This window comes from Lontra canadensis, unplaced genomic scaffold (genome assembly GCF_010015895.1).
Source record: "Lontra canadensis isolate GAN:19392208 unplaced genomic scaffold, GSC_riverotter_1.0 scaffold22, whole genome shotgun sequence".
In the NCBI taxonomy this organism is placed as follows: Eukaryota; Metazoa; Chordata; class Mammalia; order Carnivora; family Mustelidae; genus Lontra; species Lontra canadensis.
The window spans coordinates 5,454,677-5,477,000 of record NW_022631016.1 but is presented as its reverse complement, the minus strand read 5'-3'; the positions used below and the strand labels follow the sequence as shown (position 1 = coordinate 5,477,000).

General features: G+C 44.6%; 1 protein-coding gene across 3 annotated transcripts in view; it reads right to left on the bottom strand.

Moving 5' to 3' along the window:
* Positions 1-22,324, bottom strand: part of ADCY2 (adenylate cyclase 2) — a 401,584-nt gene that overhangs the window by 270,233 nt on the left and 109,027 nt on the right. For all 3 annotated transcript variants that reach the window (XM_032861855.1, XM_032861856.1, XM_032861854.1), the window contains exon 3: positions 12,760-12,921. In XM_032861855.1, coding sequence (XP_032717746.1) covers positions 12,760-12,921 — 162 coding nt within the window. The remainder of the gene's footprint in view (positions 1-12,759; positions 12,922-22,324) is intronic.

The window sequence follows — 22,324 nt, the reverse complement described above, 5'->3', positions numbered from 1 at the left end:
CATGGGAAATATACACGTAATTTATATTTTCAACAAAATTAGAAGATCAATAGAACCTCCAAACTCCAAGCAGGTGTGAGGACTCTGTAAAACCATACAGGGCTCAGCGGCAGGAAGCCAAGGAAAGACACCGTAAGAGGGCCGTCACGGAGGAGCATGCAGACATCGGAAAGGAAGTAGCGACGTGCCTATCCAGGGTGAGGGACCCACCCTAATGTGTGAAGGCCAAGTCCCTGGTTTGCAATTATAGGAACACCAGTGGGAGCCTCCTGCACTCAGTATGTTTAGGAGGTTAGGCTCCAGGAGGGATGAGCTCACTGGGCACACTGTGGGAGGCTCCCCTGCTTCGAGGTGTGGAGGTTCTGCCAGTTGGCATCTCCAGTGGCTACAGCAAGTGTGTTCTCTTGGGCGTCACGTAGTGCAGCGACCCACCTCCACATGTGCTCAGTGTGCTCTTGTGTTGACGCTGAGAACAATCAGCACTCATCTCTTTAAGATTTTATTTTTAAGTCATCTCTACACCCAACTTGGGGCTCAAACCTACAACCCCAAGATTGAGAGATGCATGCTCTACTGACTGAGCCAGCCAGGCACCCCAAGAACAATCAGCATTCATAGTAACAGTGTTCATATTAAAAGGATTCTGGAAAAAGGAGACTGAAGCCAAAAGTATCAATAAAACTTCAAATCACAGTAAACTTGCTAGACTTCAAAAAAAAAGGCTGTCCAATGGGCATCCAGGCAGAAAGATCAATTCTGTTGTAAAGGAAAAGAAAACTTCAGGCTGGCCGTAGACTACCGAATGATAACTTCAAGACAATCCACAAAGTAGAAATAACATAGAAAATTGTCTGATCTTAATGCAAAAACAAACTAACAAACAAACCCCCAAACCAAACCAAACCTAAAATTACTAATAAAAACAGAAAAGAAAAATCCTCCATCCCTAGGGATTCAGTTGTGGGGGGGGGGCACGAAAGTTTCTCTATGTCGAAAAATAGACTCAATCAGCAAAATATCTAGAAAATAATGATGATAGGTACATATAAAGATATAAGGCATAGAGCTAAAGCAGGTTTTAGAGGAAAATTTATAGCTGTTCCATACTTATACAAAATATAAAGGAACAAGACTAGGGGCACCTGGGGGGCTCAGTTGGTTAAGGGTCTGCCTTCAGCTCAAGTCATGGTTTCAGAGTCCTGGAATGGAGCCCCCCATCGGGCTCTCTGCTCAGCAGGGAGCCTGCTTCCTCCTCTGTCTGCCGCTCCCCCTACTAGTGCTCTCTTGCTCATTCGCTGTCTTTCTGATAAATAAACTAAATAAAATTAAAAAAAAAAAAGAAACAAGACAGAGAGAAAAAAAAATGGCTCAAGGATCTAACATAAGAAATTAGAAGTTAAAAAAAAAACTGGAAGAAATCAATAAAGAAAAAAATAACTGAACTAAAAAAACACCCCAAATTAATAAAAATAATAAATATATCCATACCACATTCTTTGGAGAAATGAAAACAAAGTAAACAAAACATCAGAAAGATCAATCAGGAATTAACAGAGAAAGGGAAAATCTCAACAATAAGAAAGTAACCAGGGAGAAGGAGAAGCAAACACAGATACAGAGGTAATTGAAACCATGAACAGAGATTACTCAACACTATGAAAATCACCGGAAGCTTGCGTGAAAGAGACTGTATTTATAAGAAAATATATTTGACAGAAACAAACTGTAGAAGAGAAAGTAAATCTAAACAGAAGAATTTTCATAGGAAAGAAAAGGAACAGCATCTGATCTAATCTAGTGTAATCTATAGGAACCTTTGAGACGAAAGGCACTGATACATGAGTAGAGCACACAGAACCATCCCTAGCCCAAGGCAAGCGCTGTCTATTTGCTCTTATTACAGTCAAAATAAATGTAAAATCATTCATAAGTTATTGACCAAAGGAAATAAGCATCAGATAGATAAATAATATGACCTTCTGAGTTAATCCAAAAAGTCAAGAATGTTCAATATTATACAATGGGAGAAATCATACAATCCTGTCCAACGGTGACAAAACTATCTTTTAATACATTCAAGATCCATTCCTTAAAGAAAAACAAAGCAGAAAAGGAGAAAATAAGACCTCTTTAGTAGGAACAGATGGTTACTTCCTTCAAATTGTAAAACTTACTTAACCCAAAAGCCAACATACTACTTAAAAGACAAAAACATCAATCCTACTAGATAAAAAGCAAACAAACAAAACACAGGTAACTTTGTCTCTTACCACCATTTTAATGTTCATTTTTTTCTGGAGGTACTAGACAAAGCAATCGGAAAATAAATTAAACCTCAAAAAATGGAAATTCACTTGAAAATGATGTGATTATATATCTGGAAAATGTAAGAAGATCAAATGAAAAGTCACTATTAGTCATGAAAGAATTCACAAGTTGTTGGAAGAAGTGTATTCACTGAAAACCTTTTGAAACCTTTCTCTCTACTTTTTAAAAAAATGTGACCATATCACCTATTTTTAAATGGGACAATGGATGACAGATTTGTTTAAACAAGGGTGGAATTCCCTGATATTTCCGCACTCTAAATTCTCCTAGTTTTGCTTTGCTTTCCTATATGTTACCAAGAATAGTGTCCAACGAGGTATCTTGCTATGCTGTGCACCACAGAGCTTAGTTGTATCTGAGGAGGCAAGAGAAGGGGAACCCCACGGCCACTGGCTCGGAGACTACCTACATGGAAGGTCTGCACCAGTCTGTGGCAGGAGTGGAGTGGAGCTGCAGTCCAGTTGTGGATGCTGGTATCTCTAATGGGCTGGACAGAAGCCCCCAAATCTCCTCCACTTGGAACCTCAGAATATGACTTTTGAAATAAGGGTCTTAACAGATGTAATCACTTTAAGAATGTTGTGTGAGCTCATCCTGGATTCAGTAGGCTCTAAAGACAATGACCAGTGTCTCTGTAAGAGACAGAAGGGGAGGAGATGCAGAGACAAAAAGGGAAGAAGGCAATTTGAAGACGGACACACAGAGTGGAATTTCGAAGGCCCACACCATGCCAAGAAAGGCTAGCAACAGCCAGAAGCTAGAGAAAGGCGTGAACGCATTCTCCCTCAGAGCCTCTAGAGGGAACCAACTCTGCCAAAACCTTGGTTTTGACTTCTGTGAGAGAATACATTTCATAGTTTAGAAAGTGCTGTTGTTTTTAGCACCCAAGTTGGTGGTAATTTGTTACAGCTGCCCTGGGAAACCAATACAGTATCTCAGTTGGAGGGGGCACAAGGAAAACGAAGACGCAGAGCTGTATGAGTACATGTTCCTCTGACCACAGACACACGAGATGGCCAGACCCACCTATACCACCCTATACCACCCTGTACCCCGTGGCTGGTCTGAATGGGACAAAGTGCAATCCCCAAGTTTGGCTGGGGAACAAGTGCAGGCTTCTCCAGAGAACAAGACATTCCAGAGAAACGATGGCACAGACATCCAAGGTGTCCTGTTCAAAGTGACCCTATAAATGCCTCCTCTTGTAATCCTCCCTCTCACTCCTGACAAGGGATGAGCTCTGTCTCAGTGGTTTCCGAAACCAGGTATTCCATTAACCTACAGAGCTCAGATCTTCCAGCATTAGCAAAACTTCAAATTCCACTCGTTAGTGGAGGGACTTCTAGTTCCTCTTGAACAAGAGCTGCTGGAGCAAGATGATGCTCACTGCCTTGAGTCTGAGTGGGCACAGGATGGGATGGTCAACCAGGCCAGACCTGTGTTCTGAGGGGCTTGCTCATGTACAATCCAACTCTTGCCTGACTCAACTCCACAGGCCATTTGGGACTTTGCTTATTGACACATTTCCCAAAATATTTTTATGTCCCATCACCCTTGATTTCTGTAAAAGTCATTTAAACTTAGCATAATACATCACTGTGGCTGTTCTTGTCTACCGTTTATTGACGGGTAAGTACCAGCCCTGCCTGATGACTGGCTCTCCAGGCGTGCTAGCTCACTAAATCAGCACCAAGGCCAGCAACCGTCCAGGGAAGTCCGTGTTACTGCTGCCATTTTACAGTAGAGAAACAGTAAACTCAAGAATCAGCCTAAGTTCACGCAGTGTTGCAGGCCGGTCTGGAGCACATCCTGAGACAGAGCTCGGTGTTTACTAGGGAGGGGCCTTTGGATCAGTGGCTGCAGGGAAGGAAGAAATCTGGAAACTAAGCGGAGGCAGAAACTGAACGGTGATGGAGGCCTGACAACTTTAGAGAAACCCACAGCAACTCCAGAGTGGACGTGGCCATCAGCATTGCCCTGTGGCGGTCCAGACTGGATAGAGTCCATGTGCCCACCTCAAACAGTCATGGATGGAGGCCACCCTTGGAAAGACATAACCTTGAGGTGGCAGCTCTGTGCAGCTGAGACAGCCCTAGAGAGTCTGAGGACTGAGAGTCAGGGTTGCCAACAATGGCCCCAGGAGGTGGACAGCAAGTCTTTTTTTTTGAGGGGTCTCTGGTGAACCTCCATGCTCACCACACACAGCTATGAAGTGGGAGCGATAGAATTCTGAGTCCATCTGAGGTCCACCACCCTGCACACCTGCCATGTCAAAACACTCATGAGCTGCTTGAGAAGGACATCAAAAATGATTAACCCAGTGTCTGGTGAGCAAGATCCCACATCTCCGAGGAGAGGCAAAAATCGATGTGTGCTATTCTCCCAGATGGCATGCTGTGATTACTGTCGTAGAAACGGAAAGTATGTCTCCTCTCTCTGTTCCCAGCCTGCCCAGTCTGATGCACTCCACAAACATACTCAAAATGCTGCAGGTGGATCACCAAGCCGTCATTATTACTACCCGATCATTCTGACCACTAGCCATGCACCTGGCCCAGGTAACTCCTTTTCATTTATTACTCATTTAATCATGTTTGCTGCCCTAACAAATAACTACAAACATCTCCAGCCCTATCTCCCAGTGACTATGTGTACATCCTCTTGCCACTCCACCAAATCACTGGGTTTCGGTCTACTTTTTAAAGAGATCCCTTAGAACCATGATGCAATTCTTGCTGAAGTCAAGCGGTAGATACATTTTTCTCTCAAGTTCATGTAAGTCAGCAGATCCATCATTCATCCTGCAAATAAAAGGAGTCCTGTGTGACTCACCCTAAGGGTGCGGATTTTCTTATTGTCTTCTAGGGGTTTTAAAGAGCAACTACCAATGGATTAATAAATAATTACTATCAGTACCTTTCACAAATTATCTTCAACAGTAAACATCTGGAATGGATAGAGCCTCCAATCTTTGTATACAGTGGAACACGGTTGCCTGGGTTGGAAAACACATGAGGAAAACCACCCACCAAGATAACAATCAATGAGTGTGCTACTCAATCAACCTGTATGTAGATCTGTGATGTATCATATTTGATACGAATCCAGTGCTTTGAATGAACAGAGCACACAGAGCTCCGATGACGGAACCCAGGAGAGGATACAGATAGCTAAAGGGGGGAAAAAACCAGCATTTGTTCCTTTTTCAAGAAATCCTTCTGTTTTCCTGCTCCTTTAATCAACTATCCAACACAAAACTCATGGTATAATAGGGTTTCCCTTTATCTCTCTTCCTTCTATACCCTCCTCAAAACAGCCTAATGTTGAAAAACAAACCTAGGTCTCATCCCACCATCACAGTAAAATGATTAATTTTAACAGGAAGTTCTCTGTTGAGCATTCTTGCAGTTTCATTCTAGAAAGTGCCAGAGTGTTTTTAAAGTGATAGGATGCCCTGCAGGAAAGTGTGAATTGTGTTGTTGTTCACTCATTCCACCAAACTCTCTCTGGTGGGATGATGGTGTGAAGCTCCTGCCACTTAAAGGAGAGGTAGGGATTTCTGTGGGGCTGGGGGAAGGACAAGGAGGGAACAAGGAGAGAAGAATGTGGGGTGCTTTGCATTTGCTTCAGGATTCAGTCCCATCACTTTCCTATTTTTACCTCCTTTCCTTGCTTACCCTGACTCCTTCCAAATCACAGTGCCTTTAGGACCCATAATTGATAGCTTGCTAAAACGAGATATGGATCATACTCAATTGATAGCTAGATGCACACGAAATGAAGAGTGATACAGTCTCCTTTATTCCCTTTTGTGGAAAATATTTACATCCTCCACTTCTCCAGAGACAGAACAGTAGCAAGGGAGATCCAAATTCTCCACCGTTAGTCTCCTCCAGAGCAGGAGCCTGGGCAGCTGGTAACCTGCTGTTTTCCTTTTGAGCTTCTCGGATTAGATCCTAAATGCAGTTTAATTCCAGACTCTAATATACAGCTCCTGAATTATGCTGAAGAGGAATTGGTTATGTAACAAAGCGGCATGAATACTGATTACACTCTTGCCATAGATGACAGGTTTTGTTTTCCACTTTAGGTCCAAACTAAAATTGTTTTTCAAATTGTATCATAAATACACCAAAGTATCCACTGCATAAAAGAATCCTGTAACATTTATCAGAAATATGAGTAACCCCACTAGAAAATCCATAAGCACTCCTTAGCTTATCTCCTTTAATAAATATAGATTCCCATATAACTGGCTTGTGTTCATCAGTCCACATTCAAGGTCCTCCTTGTTTCATGGGAAAATAAGAGACATGACATGAAAAGCCAGAATGTGGTATGAGAACTAGGGAAATGAAAATAAAAAGAAAGTAAGTAAGTTTCAAGTAGAAAACATAATTGTGATAGATAAGCAGGGCCATTTGACAACTCCTTGAGGGCGGTTCAGCCTCCTGCTGGAGGGGGGCAGTCGGGCAAACAGACAAAGCAGACAAGAGGTGCATCTAGGATGTACAGCTTGCACAGTGGACCACATCTCCTGAGCAATGGACCACCTGCCCTCATCTGGGAGGCGAGGTTCCTGCTCAGCCTCCCAGTCATGTGTCAGAGCTGAGTGTCACCCTCACCCCGGGCTAAGGCAGGAGGCAACACCACAGCACGAGTGGGGAGGTTTCAGGCTCTTTCCTAACCTCAGTCTCCCTCTGCCTCAATATAGCCATAAACAAAAAGGACTCCTTGCTGCTGTCAGAGTCACATGCATGCTAGCCTACTGATGCGAGGAAACTTCTTATTTTCTAGGTAACCACGAATTGCTAAGGACTTTCGGTGCTCACACGAAATTCAGGATTGGTAAATAATGATACCCTCTTCTCAGGCAGGTGACTGGGTGGCTCAGTCGGTTAAGCGTCCAACTCTAGATTTTGGCTCAGGTCACGATCTCAGGGCTGTGAGATGCAGCCCTGTGTCGGGCTCCTCGCTCAGCTCAGCAGCAAGTCTTCTTGAGATTTTCTCCCTCTCCCTCTGCCCCTTTCTTCTCTCTAGAGTAAATAAATCTTTAAAAAATAAAAATACATTCTTCTTACACAGAACACATAAAGCTGTTCTTCTTTAAGTTTCCTGATATTTAAGGATTGTCCCAGATTCCAGAAAAACTGTCCTTTGGAATCCAGTTAAGAAAACAAAGATGAGGAGAAGGGAGTTGAGGGAGATTGCAAGGGGAGATGAACCATGAGAGACTATGGACTCTGAAAAACAACCTGAGGGTTTTGAAGGGGCAGGGGGTGGGAGGTTGGGGGAGCCTGGTGGTGGGTATTAAGGAGGGCACGTATTGCATGGAGCACTGGGTGTGGTGCAAAAACAATGAATACTATTACGCTGAAAAGAAATTTAAAAAATAAAAAAATAAATAAAACGAGGAAAAAAAAAGAAAACAACGATGAAGGAATTATAAGAAATGCTGAGAGACTAGGACAAAGAGATCACAGAAAGCAGCTCAGAAGGATCTCTTCCTCTTCTACCAGTAAACTCTGCTCAAAACGTGTTCCTTCTCTCCCATTTCCTTGTCCCATCCTCTCCTCCTGCCCTTCTTGTCCTTTTCCTTCTCTCCTGAATGGAACATTTTAATTTTATTTAGTTATTCATGTAATTTCTTTTTTTTAAGATTTTATTTATTTATTTGAGAGAGAACGAGAGTGAGAGAGAGCATGAGAAGGGAGAGGGTCAGAGGGAGAAGCAGACTGCCCACTCAGCAGGCAGCCCGAGGTGGGATTTGATCCCAGGACTCCAGGATTGTGACCTGAGCCGAAGGCAGTTGCTTAACCAACTGAGCCAGCCGGATGCCCTGATATTTAATTTCCTAGGGTGGAGGGAGAGAGAGACTGCAAGTGTGTGAGCAGCAGGGGAGGGGCACAGGGCGAGGGGCAGAGAGAACCTTAAGCGGACTCTCTATGCAGCATGGAGCCTGAACAGGGCTTGACCTTACCACCCTGAGATCATGACCTGAACTGAAGAGTCGGACACCAACCGACTGAACCACCCAGACACCCTTCCTTCTCTCCTGAATAACTCAGTCCTCAGCCGTCGGGCAGAGCGAGAGACATCTGCACTTACAGGGGACCAGGGAAGCTAAACTCATCCACAGTGATAAAGCCGGGCTGGGTCCCAGGAGTGTCTACCATGGGGAGAACAAAGAGGACAGTGCCCCAGCTCGGGGAGGGGACCTCACATGGATGGAGTGTCAGAGTCTGAACCAGGGAAGAGGGATATGTGTGAGGGGAAGGGAGTTTGGGCTAAGTGAGAAGACACCTGTGTGGCGGTAGGGGTGGGAACTGAGAGAGGAGACTGGTTACATACTGGGATTGATCCAGTAAGTTAATACATTAAGGATCATGGGAACTACGTTGTTTTAACTATTAGCCAAAGATTCACAGTGGAAAGGGAGAAAACTGCCATGGAATCCACGGTGGGTTAGAAACAGCAGCGTGAAGTCATGGTGTTTAATATGGAAGGACAGATAAAAGTAGATGTAGGTGTAGATGCATGCACTCCTTGCTTGGAGTACTGACACCCCAGTGGGAATGGAAAGACCTGAAGCCCAGATCTTGCTCCGAAGTGCCATTCTTCATGAAAGAGACCCAGGGCTCCCTGGACAGGTGGTGGATTTCAGGGCCAGGACAGGGAAAGCAGGAGATGGACCTGGAACATCTTGTTGTGTCAGAGAGCAAGGAAGTGTCCCAAGAGTGAGGGGGACACATCCCAAAAGGTAGAGAGGCCAGCCTGAAGGAGGATCCACGGAACAAGTCGGAGCCCACACAGGCATCAAAATAAACGGTGACGGCCATGGCTGAGAAGGACTGTGTGGAACAGACAAACAGACGGCAGAGATACCAACAAGTAAATAAAACGGGATATTGCCTGGTTTCAAAATGCCTCTCCACAAACTATTTCTTAGTAACAAAGAGAAATCCCCAAGTGGGAAAGTCTGGCAGACAGCACCGTCGCACTGATAACCAGCATAAATAATGAGGCCCTGACAGGACACGACGGGAACAGTGTCACTTCCGCGACTCCTGCCGGAGAGGCACAGCCCAAATCTATTTGTGAGGAAACGTCAGACTCAGATTGGAGGACATCTGACAAAATAACATCTGTAACCTTCAAAAGCATTAAGACCTTGAAAGCCAAGGGAAGATTAAGGAGTTGCTCCAGGCTGAAGGAGACCCAGGAGGCTTGAGAACCCGCCGCGACATTGCAGGGTTCTGATCCAGGTTCTTTTCCGTAAAGGACGTTATTGGGGATCCTGGAGGAGTCTGGATGGCAGAGCAAAGTGATGTGAACTTCCCAGTGCTGTCAGCTGCATTACAGTTAAGTAGAATGGTGTGCAGGAAATGCAGCCTGACGCCTTTAGAGGTGGTGGAACGTCGGATTGGCAGCCCATCTTTCAACAGATTAGGGAAAAAAAAAAATTATACTAGATTTGGAACTTATTGGTAGGTCTGTGATTGCGTCAAAATACAAGTTAAAAAAGCTGGTAGGGATTATACTTTATGTTTAAAGGCATTAGAAATTACCATTCACGATTTTCAGTTTTTAACTAACTTTGCTCAGTTCAGTGATATAGCATAGCCTGAGGCTGAATTCCACTTCAAGTCAGTGCTGGGAAAGTACGTTTTCTGAGAATAATGAACTCTGTTAATCAACACGGAAGGGAAGAGGGTGTTCTGTGATGTCAGCGTTTTGGTTAACAGAGAAACATTACAAGCTATGGATGGATTGCCAATGTTCAGGAAATAAAGGGAAACAAATATTCTTAATACGGATCCATGCTAAATAAAACGCGTTCCTTCGTGGATGGCTTGGAAGGCAGGGTAATACCGACCATCACCCATAGGTAAACCTCTTTACAGGAAACCAGCCTTTCATTTGTTGTAACTTTGCTTTAAACGATCATACTGCAGAAATATAACCCCTTAATCTACAGTATTCTAATTTAGGCACAAGGTTCATAAACAGAACTCAGTGGGGATCCAGGTAGTTCGGTGTGTTAAGCATCTGATTCTTCATTTCAGCTCCGGTCATGATCTCAGGGCTGTGAGAGGAAGCCCGGTACTTAGCTCCGTCCTGGTATGAAGCCTGCTTAAGATTCTCTCTCTCCCTCTCCCTCTGCCCCTCCTCCCCCGCTCGGGCTCTCAATCCCTCTTTCTCTCTTTATAGAATAAAATAAAACAAAACAGAACTCAGGGAAGTGTTCTTCTCACATTACAAGCCAGTGCTACTTGTAGGCTGTATGTCCTACACCTGACCGTGGTATTAGAGAGCTTTTCCTCAGGACTCTGACATTTACGAATGGACCTTCCATTTTAAATCTATCAGCATCTCCCGCCTTTCCTGCATCTCGGGATCACTATGAACTTACTTCTGAAGCAAAGAAACGCTGACATTCCATTGTTCTGCTCCTTTCGTGTTGTTCTTCTATGAAATAATTTGGAACGAAAAACTCGTCTTCTTTCGGCCATTCCAGAATTATCCCATCTCTGGCCGGCCACTGATAAGAATTATTTTCCTTTGTGTGTTTTGAAAATTGAGTAATTAAATATTTAAGACTGCATTCTTTCCCAATTTTTTTTAACTAATGGAAGAAACTAAAAATGCCTTAAAAAAAAAAAAAACCTCACTACAGTATGTAATGACCTAGGAAAAAACCAGGGTCTTTACAAAGCACTTATCCCCCCACACACTTTTTTTAACCCCATGTAATCCTCACAGGCATGTATCTTAATCCTCATTTCCCAGATTTTTTTTTTCTCTATTGCACCTGCCCTGCAGACACTAGTTCTTCATGAAGGGGCGGAAGAGACAAGTACAACAAGTTCAAGGGCTGTCTTCCAGGAGAGCCTAAAACCAGGAAGGTGTCTAAGCCCGGAAAACGCGCTCGAGCGCCCCGGCACCGCGAGCGAGGGCTTCCCCTGTGATCTTCGCCCGCGGGCGGAGCAGCTCACCCACTCCTGCCTCCAGCAAAAACAGACCCACCCCCCAGGCCCGTAACCGGGAGAGTGGCAAAGTGAATTCACTAGAGAAAAGAGAAACGTCCCCGCCTTCAAGGATGAGCTTCCAGGCAGCTCCACCATCCCGCAGACGGCAGCAAAGCCAGCTCGGGGCTCTTGCGGGAAGGAGCACGTTCCCCACCCGCCCCCCGGCACAGCTGCACTGTTTCTTCTCTTCATACACCACCACCCCTACTTCCATTTGATTCGTTCCTGACCAGGCTCCCTCTGAGTCCCCGGGGCTGCAGGCTACTCTGCTTGGCCACAGGGAAGGCCACGGGGAATGCACGCAAGGATGCGGCTGGCCTCCCCATCCGAGCCCGCCCCTGTGCACCCCACGGCGCACCACGTGGAAGTGCGTGACCCGCACTGCACGGCGCCACCTGGGCCATGGCTCTCAGGATCCTGCGGAGCCAGCAAAGGCGTCTCACAAACGCCCGGCTTCCTGAAAGCTGTGTTAGGAGATCCAGGAGAGGAATGTTGAGAAAAGGGATCCTTAGAAAGCTTTCCAACTCGGGGGGGTTACTAGACACCCAAGGATAAGCCTCCAGTTCAATTTCAAGATTCCAAATAAGACATTCCCTCAACTGAACCACAAACTGCCTTCTCAGACCACAGCCCAGGCTCACCTGACCCAGGTCTGAAATTCCCCTTCCTATGGCAGTGCTGTTCGTTCCCCAAGTTTGTCAGCGCCTGGGGCGTTTTTACACCGCGGCTGAGTTTCTTAAATGTCTGAGTCTAATCGAGCAAAATTAAATATACCTGTTCCAGGTGAAAAAAGGAACTCGGGAGTAACTTCAAACCAGCGACCCCCGCATACAGATGAGGGTACGGGTGTACACAGCAGGAAATCAAATTGCTCTCTAAATGACTTAGACTAATTAAGTACAACGGCTTCTTTGAAATGCCATTTATTAGGAAAGCTAAATTTGCTGTCGTGGCATTTTAAAGACCTTTATCATGACCATGGACCTGCCAGAAAATTAGAAAGTGGAGCAATCGTTTCTCCTCTGTAAAGAAGGGGTTTCGCATAGGAAGGTAGAGAGAAGTGGGGGAGACTTACGAATTTAATTGTGCAAGTTATTTTCACTCTAAAAATAAAAGTGCTAAAATAGTCGGAATAGCTTGTAAGCCTCACAATCATACCACCGGCTCAGCAATCAGCAAAATGGAAGCACCATTCCTCATTTTCACTGGCGCTGATTGCTCAGTGTTGCGTCCGCGGAGGGATGCGGGTGTGGCCGGCTGCCCACCAGAAACACTAGAGTCCACATCAGAAAGCAGAGCGAAAGCCCCTGCCAGGTATGGACAGTCGCACCCTGAACCAGCACACAGCCCCCCAGCGCGCAGGGTGGGGTGGTGAGGGCGGGCAGAAGAGAGGCGCACCCACCTGCCAGACCAGGTGCTCCTTGGCCCCTGGGGTCGCAGAGAGGCAGACGCTCAGCACGATGGTGTGGGAGGAGGAGGTGAGCACACTGGCGATGATGGCATCTCTCATGTTGAAGGGCAGCATGGTGTACACCACGAAGATGATGAAGAGGAAGAATGATACCTATGGGAAAAGAATAGAGTCACAGAGAGTCCCCATTCCCCAGGGCTTCCCCTCTCCTTCCATTAAAGGCTACAGCAGACACTGTGACCTGTGCCCATTTAGAAAGCAGGATTATGATAAAACAAGACATGTTAAACCCAAGGGATTACAAGGAAGGACTAACACGGTGAGGGAGAAAAATCGTTCTTTTTCAAAATGTGGGGATTTCCAGGTTTGAGACCCAAACCACTGCAGACATTAGGTAACTGCACACTTTCGGGATCTGGATGCAAGGAGGGTCCTAAACACCCCAGGTTTAGTCTCCTCGCTGCAGCACACACGTCTGGATTCCTGAGTTCTGTCTCCAACTGTTTCCTGAGACCCGTGGAAGATGGACAGGGGCTGTCCAGGGGAGCTGGGGAAAGTAGAGACCCAGAGGCCATGTAACAAGCAAAATGAAACAGCTTAGGGATGGTTCAGCTGTTAGGAAACTGAACAGTTTGACAGTTTCTCAAAAAGTGAAACACACAATTACCATATGACCCAGCGACTCCTTTCTCAAGTCTCTGCCCTAACGAACTGAAATCAGGTGCTCAAACAATGCATGCACACACATGTTCCTAAGAGCAGTATTCACAGTAAGTAAAAGGGGTTAACAACACGAATGTCCACCAGTGGAGGAAGGGATAAGCAGCCTGGGGCACACGCAGGCAGGGGAGTACTCGTCAGCTGGAGAAAGGAAGTACGGATACATGTTTTCACCCAGAGGAACCTCAGAAACATTATGCTAAGTGAATGCAGCTAGGGCAGAAGGCCCCCTACCACAAGGTTGCATTTCTGTGAGCTACTGAGAATAAATAAATCTACAGAGACAGAAAGCAAAGTGGAGGTTGGCAGGGGCTGTAAAGGGGAACTGGGAAGTAACTACCGATAGGACCAGAGTTCCCTCTTGGGTGATGACAAGCTTTCTGGAGCTAGATGCAAGTGTTGGTAGCACACCGCCAGGAATGTACTAAATGCCACCCAGTTTTTCCTTTAAAATGTTTAATTTATGTTACCTGAATGTCACTGCGATTAAAGAAAAAAATCAATATGAAAACCCAGAGAAAGTTTTGGAATGGAAAGTAAAATGGTTTAGTAGGTAATAAAACAGGCCATTTTCATCACAAAAGCAGCAGAGATGGGAGAACATGGAGAAGGATGAAAAGGTGATAAACCAAGTGGGAAAAAAGCAGAGGTCAGGGGAATAGAAGAGTAGCATCTGGCGAGCTCTGCCACACGGCTCTTCACTCAAGAAGAGAAGTGAAGGGGAGAGCTCATCCCACATTAGAGTGATCTGTGCTTCCCAAGGAACCCCAAATCCTAGCACAGCTGGAAGGACGTGGAGAAACCATGCCAGGTGTTCTGCGGTGAGCCAAGATATGTGTTCACAAGGAGGATGTGGGCCCTGCCCTGGTGGATCTGAAGAGAGTGAGGTCTGGAGGGACACCAGGCTCATGCTCATTCCCCCTCTTGCATAGACATGGGGGTCCGCACCATGTATTACAAGTTACAGTCATCATTTCGCTGTGCAAGCTCTATGCGTACAACCATCACAGACAAAAGAGCATATGAAAAATCAGGGGGCATGACCTAAAAGGAAATTTGGATCTCCCAAACATGCTCCTTCCTTTTCTCTAGGGGACTCCAACCAAGCACCTGCTCATTAGAGGAGCATGTATGGAACTTCTTGGAGGAATCAGTGAAGTCCTGGAGGTGGAGGACAGAGGCAGAATCCCGGATCTCAGGCACTTGACAGCTTGGGGAAGGGACGGTCACGTGGTTCAGCCATTGCTTCACAGCTGATGTTGCCTGAGAGAAAGGGTACCCAGCCCCACTCTAGCAAGACGATGGGGTGTGGTCTCCACATCCTCTTCTCTAAGATCCTGCAAGTTCAGGGGTCTCAGAATGACAGCCAAAGAGAATCCTGCCAGGAGTGGGGAAATGCGTCTAGGAATCCTCTTTGGGGAGCCTAGGTTGGGCACGGACCAACCGTTTCACGCCCATCTCCTCCCAATTCAGTCTAGTCGTGAGGGACCTCAGGTCAAAACACACAGGCAAAAGGATCACCATGGCCATACTATTTTTCTGGTAAATATGTATTTTTTTTTAATTTTTACCTCTTTAAAAAGATTATGAAGATGTTTTTTAGTCAAGTATTGTTATTTAGTACTCTATTTCTATTCTATAGATGGGATGGGAAAAAATTATGTTAGACAGTTTTTGTGCCAAAACACCTAGATAGATGGAAAGAAACTGGGCAACTCTTGGGAGGAAGTTTTCTGAGCCAGGTGCCAATCTACATGGGCAGACGGGGGAGGTCCCCTCCCTCCATCTTCCCAAGAAGATAATATACAGAATGAGTTCTTAGAACCCCAAATCAGAATTAAAAACTGATAAGAACTAGGACATACATTTTGGGGGCCCTCTGCATACAGGTCCCTTCCCCGTTCTCGGAGGCGTGATCTCATCTAGTCTTTATGAGAGCTCTAAGCGGGGGCTGTTCACTGCCTCCTGTTCTCCAAAAGTGGTATAGCTGACCCAGAGAAATGGGGAACTTGGCCAATAGTTCCCAAGTAGTCAGTGTCAGAGCCCAAACAGGAATCCATGGGTTTAATTCTTCACATGTTCTCAGTAACGAGTTGGCAATATTTCTCTCCCTTGATGGAAATTTCACGAAGCTGAAGGCCTAACAGGAGACACAAGTGCCCACGAACCACTTCTACCAGACTGACACGGAAAGATAGCAAGCATCTTCCCTCCTGCCAAGACAACCACAGAAAGTGCCCAATGTCTTGGCTCCAATATTGGATTCTTTGAGCAAGCAGGACCAATTTTTTTTTAAGATTTTATTTATTTATTTGACAGAGAGAGAGAACACAAGTAGGCAGAGAGACAGGCAGAGAGAGGGGGAAAGCAGGCTCTCCGCTGAGCAGGGAGCCTGATGCGGGGCTTGACCCCAGGACTCTGAGATCATGACCTGAGCCGAAGGCAGACGCTTAACCCACTGAGCCACCCAGGTGCCCCAGGACCAATTTTTAATCATCATTACAAAACTGCTCACATTTCAAAGATAGGCTCATATTCCCTTTATTTCTGTACATTTAACTTTCGGTTTGTGTTTACAGTGTGGGTTTTGGTAAAAAATAACATACAATAATTTAGCAAAATTATCAGAGAAGACAGTTGTATTAAATACTGGCCCATTAGGAGCTAAAACAGATGTTTCATTTCTTGAATGCTGAAAAACGGTACAGATTCTGGGAAGCAGGGCTTCTCCAACTCAACCCTGTTGACACTGGGGGCTAGACAGTTCTTTGGGATGGACACTGCCCTGTGTAGTGTAGGAGGTGTGGAAACATCTCTGGCCTTTCCCCAGTAGACACCATTGGCATTCCCCTCTTCAAAGTTGTGCCGACTGCTAAAAACATCTCCAGACATTGTCACATGTCTCCCAGGGGTTAAGATCACCTTGATTGACAGCCATGAAACTAGAGAAAAAGTTGCTTTTAGGAATGAGAAAAACAACCATTACATTGTCATGGTTTACTGAGAAAAATAAATTGACTCTGGAATCCCTAAGAGCCACCAAATATTTTCAATTAAGACACTAATTTTTAGACACAACATTAAGGCAAGATCCTTTATCCTCCAAGAGGCATTAAAGGAATATTTTCAGGTATCAGAATTTACAATTACAACAAAGAGTCTCTCTTTTACAACTACACATTTTTCTTCTAATGCAAAACCTGTCGCAGTTCTTTGAAAATTATCATAACTTCTGAACAGCTTAATTTTGGACAGCTCTAAAGCTCTCACATTATTTCAATTAATATACACTTCCGCAGACATTTTGAGCTTTGAAAAGGAAGCACGTGGAGGGCTTATCTGCAGTAACCAAATGGAGAACAGACATTCTGTTTTCCAAATACAGTTGCTCCTGCTAAATGTTCATTTTTAGATGACAAAATGAATTTTTTAAAGGTCAATTAAGCAAGTTGTATTAAATCAAGTTTTGAATTTTAGTGGTAGCATTTCAGGAGCTCAGCTCGGGGTGCCTGGGGAGCCCACAGGCTGGACAGGAAAGAAGAAAATCAAGTGTGGTTTCAAGTCCCACAGGGGAATAGTCTTCACTTCTTATGACTCCCAGAGGGCTCCATTTATTTATTTTTTTTTAGCCTTCTTTCCAAAGCAACTTCAAATAGCGCCATATGTAAAACCAAAATGGATTTGGCACATCTAAAGAATGTGTGGGTTAAAAGCTCCAAAAAGGCGAATGCAGGCACTTGGGTTTCCATGTTACCATGGGGACATTCCCATGACTGATTCCCCTTGAAGGTACCTCTGTCCAGAGGCTGAAGAAAGAGGAACCACTGATCTGATGATGGAGACCCTGTCCAGAAACCTGGATTGGCACAGTATCTGAGGCGGCAGTACTCCTCCCAATAAAACCATCTGAAGGGTTTCTCTTAACTTAGCCCACCATTTGCCTTTTTCAAGACCTATACATCTTCCCACCAGTCTACTTGAACCTCAAGCCCATAATTTTTTTTTTAAGATTTTTAGTTATTTTAGAGAGACAGAAAGAGCACATATGAGTGTGGGGTGCGGAAGGAACAGAGAGAAGGAGAAAGAATCTCAAGCAGGCTCCCCACTGAGTGAAGAGCCTGATGTGGGGCTTGAACTCACGACCCTGAGCTCATGACCTGAGCTGAAATAGAGTCAGAAGCCCAACCAACTGAGCTACCTAGGGGCCCCTGCTCCATAACTTTCGAACAAAAGAAGAGCTTCTATGTTCTTAAACCCATTCCTCTCACAGGCTAAGGCAATTCTACCCATGAGGTCTTCATGCCCCAACAACCCAGGTGCAAACCTTTATGCGTCACCTTTGACAATTCTTCCCATCCACGCTCAAAAGCAGCGTCTTCTTACTTCAGGACTCCGGCGAACTGTGTCTGTTTGTCTGCTCCTCTCCACACTTACTTCCACTAGGCTGGCTCCTTACTTTTCCATATGTTAAGAAATATGCTTCCATATTTTTCTGTCACTTCTTCTTCTCCCCGTCCCCCAGAAAGGGAACCAGAGTATACAGCCTTCTTTGTTCTTGCCTACTCTGCCCCATTCTCATTACTGAATATTTCTAACTTTCTTACTTCTAGAAAGCACTGAGCATTTTCTTCTAAATCAGATGAGGACATCTGACTGGCTTTGCCAAATGCAGTGTGGAAAGAAGTCATAGGGGTCTTGTGGGTGGAAATTAGTGCATAACTTACCAAACCCCCTCCCCCTCTCTGGCAATCATGGAAACATGACACAGGGGGTTCTCCCAGACATGGTCTCGAGCGAGAGGCAGATTCCCGCAGCTGACCCACATGGACCTGTGTTCATTTGAATGAGTCATAATCCTTTGTGGCAGTAAGCCCCTAGGACCTCAAGCACAGCTTATGTGGTCCTGACTGATACCAAGCTCACTTGCTCTCTCTCTCTCTCTCTCTTACGCATGCACACACATGGTTTTACTGATGGATAAATTAGATGCCTTTATATGCATTACTCTGCAATTTGCTTTTTATCACTGAATTATACATGACGGGCATCCTTCCAAGTCTATAGATATGAATATATATGATTTACTTTTTTGCCAATTACAAAATATTCCATTAGTAATGGATGCACCAGATTACTTAGCATTTCCTTACTGGTGATTGTTCATGGCAAGGCAGGAGCCCCTTATCCAGCCGTGGCAATATTCTCATGGATCTCCCTTTCTGCAACATTCCCCTTTCCCTAATCCAGCCAACACACAGCTGCTAGAATCATGATTTTGAGTGCACAGGTTCAATTAGTTCCTTCCTCAGACGAACATTTCCTCTGGCTTACCCCGTGGCTCAGAACTCTTCTCTTCAAGGGTTCTCATGGTCACAGAATAGAGTCAAAACCACACAGCCTAGAGGTCAGGATGCTCCCCAGACCAGACTCTCCACGCAAACCCACACCCTACCCTGCTTGGGAGCCACGTCTGTGAGCCTGGGGTGCATCCCCGGGAGTGTGGGGCCTTCCATTCCACGTCTGCCACTCCCCATTCTCAGGATGTCCTCCTTCCTCTTCTTGGCCTCTTGAAATCTCACCTCTTTCTGGACCTACTTCAGATACAAATTCGTATCATCTCTCCAACAACACTTTCCAGCTGCCCCCCCTCCCCATTTCATTCAGGGTACACTCCCAGGTCCTGGCAATGGCCCCCTGTCCTAGGATGTGGCCTCCTGAGGCCACCTCCCCTCTACTGGGTCCACTCACTTCTCCATGATCCAGGCTTCATGGCTGTTTCTGGAGTCCTGGAAGGGATGCTTGTTCCTGGGCGCTCTGCCCATAACCCCCTGCCTGGTTCTCTCTCTGATCACAGGTCTCTGCTCATGGTCACACTTTGAAGCAATTCTGCTCTTCTAGGAGGCACAAATCAAAACGCAGTGTCAAGGCTACACTGTAAGACCAGAATTTAGATCTGAAGCACTTTCTGTGCACTTTCCATTTCATGCTCCACCACATGCGGGACAAAGACTAAGCATCCGCAACATCAAATTGTTTAGTTTATGAATCAGAAATACGTCATAAACATGATTTGTCCCCCTTTTTTAAGCAGAAAATTACTGCAAACATGGAGAAGACTTACTTAAGCAAGGGTAGGATAGACAGAAATGGTCCTAACCAGACTCCACGTAAATCTGATCTCTCACGGCCCAGGTTCCTGGTGTGAAGTCTGTGGCTTCACTGGGTGGCTCCCGTTTGTTTCAGAGTTCAATGGTAAATGGAATGTCCCCAGACATGCCAACAGTAGCTGAAAGATGGAGTGCCTAGTTTTTCCTTCCAAATTGTACCCCAGCTCTAATGTCAGCATGAAGCTCTGTTGTCTATTCCAATCTCCCCGAGAAGGCATAAGCAAGCATAATCAGCAAGATAATCAGGATTACTCATGTAAATCACCATGCTTCTGTTGAAAATACATCATCTGAGAAATATCTTCTATTTTTTATGCTAATAATGTTAAGAGAAATAACATTCCAGTGAATGTAAGTATTTTATAAGCAGAAGCTGAGCTCCTCAAATCACCCTTCTTTCCAACAAATCTCTGAGACATCAAAAATAGCAGTGTTTAAAGTAGTAGCTCAATTTTCAAAGAAAGATTTCACTAAAACCAGAGAAATTATACCTTCTTGAATAAAGCGTGAATTGTACTTCCTTCAACATTGTATCTTGGCGTTTCAGAACTAGAAATGCCAAATTTTAGTAAAAATTGCCAAAGGAAAAGAGAGAATTCTTGAGTATAGTGATCTAATTGAGCATTCTGTAAGTAAATCCTACATTTGAATAAAAATTTTCTTTCTGAATGTTACTTCCATCTCAAAGGATTGCTGGCTTTGAGGACATCTATACCACTTACTAATTAGGAACATTTACCTTTTTTTCTGGAAACAACCGGAAAGATATTTGGCCAGAAATATGCTTTGGCATTTTTTAAGTTTTTAGTCAAATTCCAGTACAGTTAACAGATAGGGCAATATTAGTTTTGGGTGCACAAGGTAGTGACTTGGAACTTCCAACCATCTGCATCACGACAGGTGCACGCCTTCATCCCCATCACCTGTCTCACCCATCCCGCCGGGCCCCTTCCATCTGGGAACCATCAGTGTGTTCTCTCTAGTTCAGAATCTGTTCCTTGGTTTGCCTCTCTCTCTTTCCTTTTGTTGATTTGTTGATGTGCAAAATGATACTTAGCTTTTCATTGAGATTAGCATTTTCTTATCTTGTTCATTGATCATACTTTCTATAAGGATTACTTTGAGTCACTATTACATTTCTTAGTGCAAATATCACAACTGTGTAAACAGTTTTTTCTTTAATTGGGGACTGTCAGTCATACTGATGTTTAGTGAAGCCATCCGTGTACGTCCAGCCTTCTATGGCTAAGATTACCCTCATTCTCAGGTGTGTCTTCCTTCCCTTTCCCCTCTTTCTCTCCCAGGTCACCCCAGTGAGGAGGGGCGTGCACCTGCACATCTGTATCTATATTTACACCTGTATGTGTATACATATATAGAGAAACATATACACATACACACACATACATGTGTATAATTCCTGTGTATGTGGCATGTATACGTGCATGGACAGAACCACTAAAATCCCATCACACCTCAGCTCTTGTGTCAGTTAAGAAGCCACTTCTCCCCAGCTCAAAGAGAGAGGCTTTTCCACCAGAACAAATCAAGGGAAGGACAGCCTGAGTCCGCGCCACAAGGAGGTCTAGATGTCTGACCCAGGTAGAATTCAGCCCCGCTCTTGTCATGGATGCTTCCAGATGCTTCTGGAGCTTTCTCAGGTTCCATTCTCTTTTCAATCACTCTGGCTTCAAGCCTCACAAGACTTCACATGGGGCTGTAGGCTGAGTCTACTGGCTCAGTTCTAAGATCTAATTCAGAATTTCATGCTTGTGCACCATAGTGGATTACACAAACATGAGAGCCAAACTGTCATTAGTACTATTTACAGGAAAGCATAACAGAGACTCTGGCTTATCAGAACAGGACTCAAGTATGTGGATGCAATTCTCATTACACATATTTGATCTCTCCAACCTCCAACCCTTGTCTTCATATTCTTTCCCATCTCATTTAATTAACTCTAGTCCCCATACCTAGAAGTTATTCTTACTAGTTTTCTCTTCCTCATTCTCTTGATGCCCAGAAGACATCCTGAATCCACCTGTCCCTTTACATCTGTGGCTGCAACTCTAGTCCAATTCACATGATCATCTTGGATTCCTGCAACATCATCCTGAATGCCTTCTCTCCCTACACCAGTGTCCCCTAGCGTGAGTTTTCCATGCAAAAGTCAAAGTGATTCTTTTACAATTGAGAAATAATTCGCACATAACATTGTGTGAGCTTAAGGTGTACAACATGTAGATGGCATACTTTTACATATAATAATATAGTTATACTTCTGAGTACATAAACACAAGAAAGGAAAACAGGATACTGAAAACTTCCAAGTTTTTTGCAGTATTATTCATAATATCAAGATATGGAAACAACCTAAGTGTCCATCGATGGATGAATGGATAAAGATAAGGTGTGAATATATACATACCCCAAAAATGGAATATTATTCAGCCATGAGAAAGAAAGAAATCCTGCCCTTTGCAAAAACATGAATGGACCATGAAGGCATTATGCAAAATGAGAGAAGTCCAAAAGAGAAGACACTGATGATTTACTTATACATATGACATCACTTAGATGGGGAATCTAAAAAATCCAAACTTGTACAAACAGCAGAATGGTGGGTAAGATGGCGGTAAATGGGGGAGATCTTTGTAAAAGGGTAC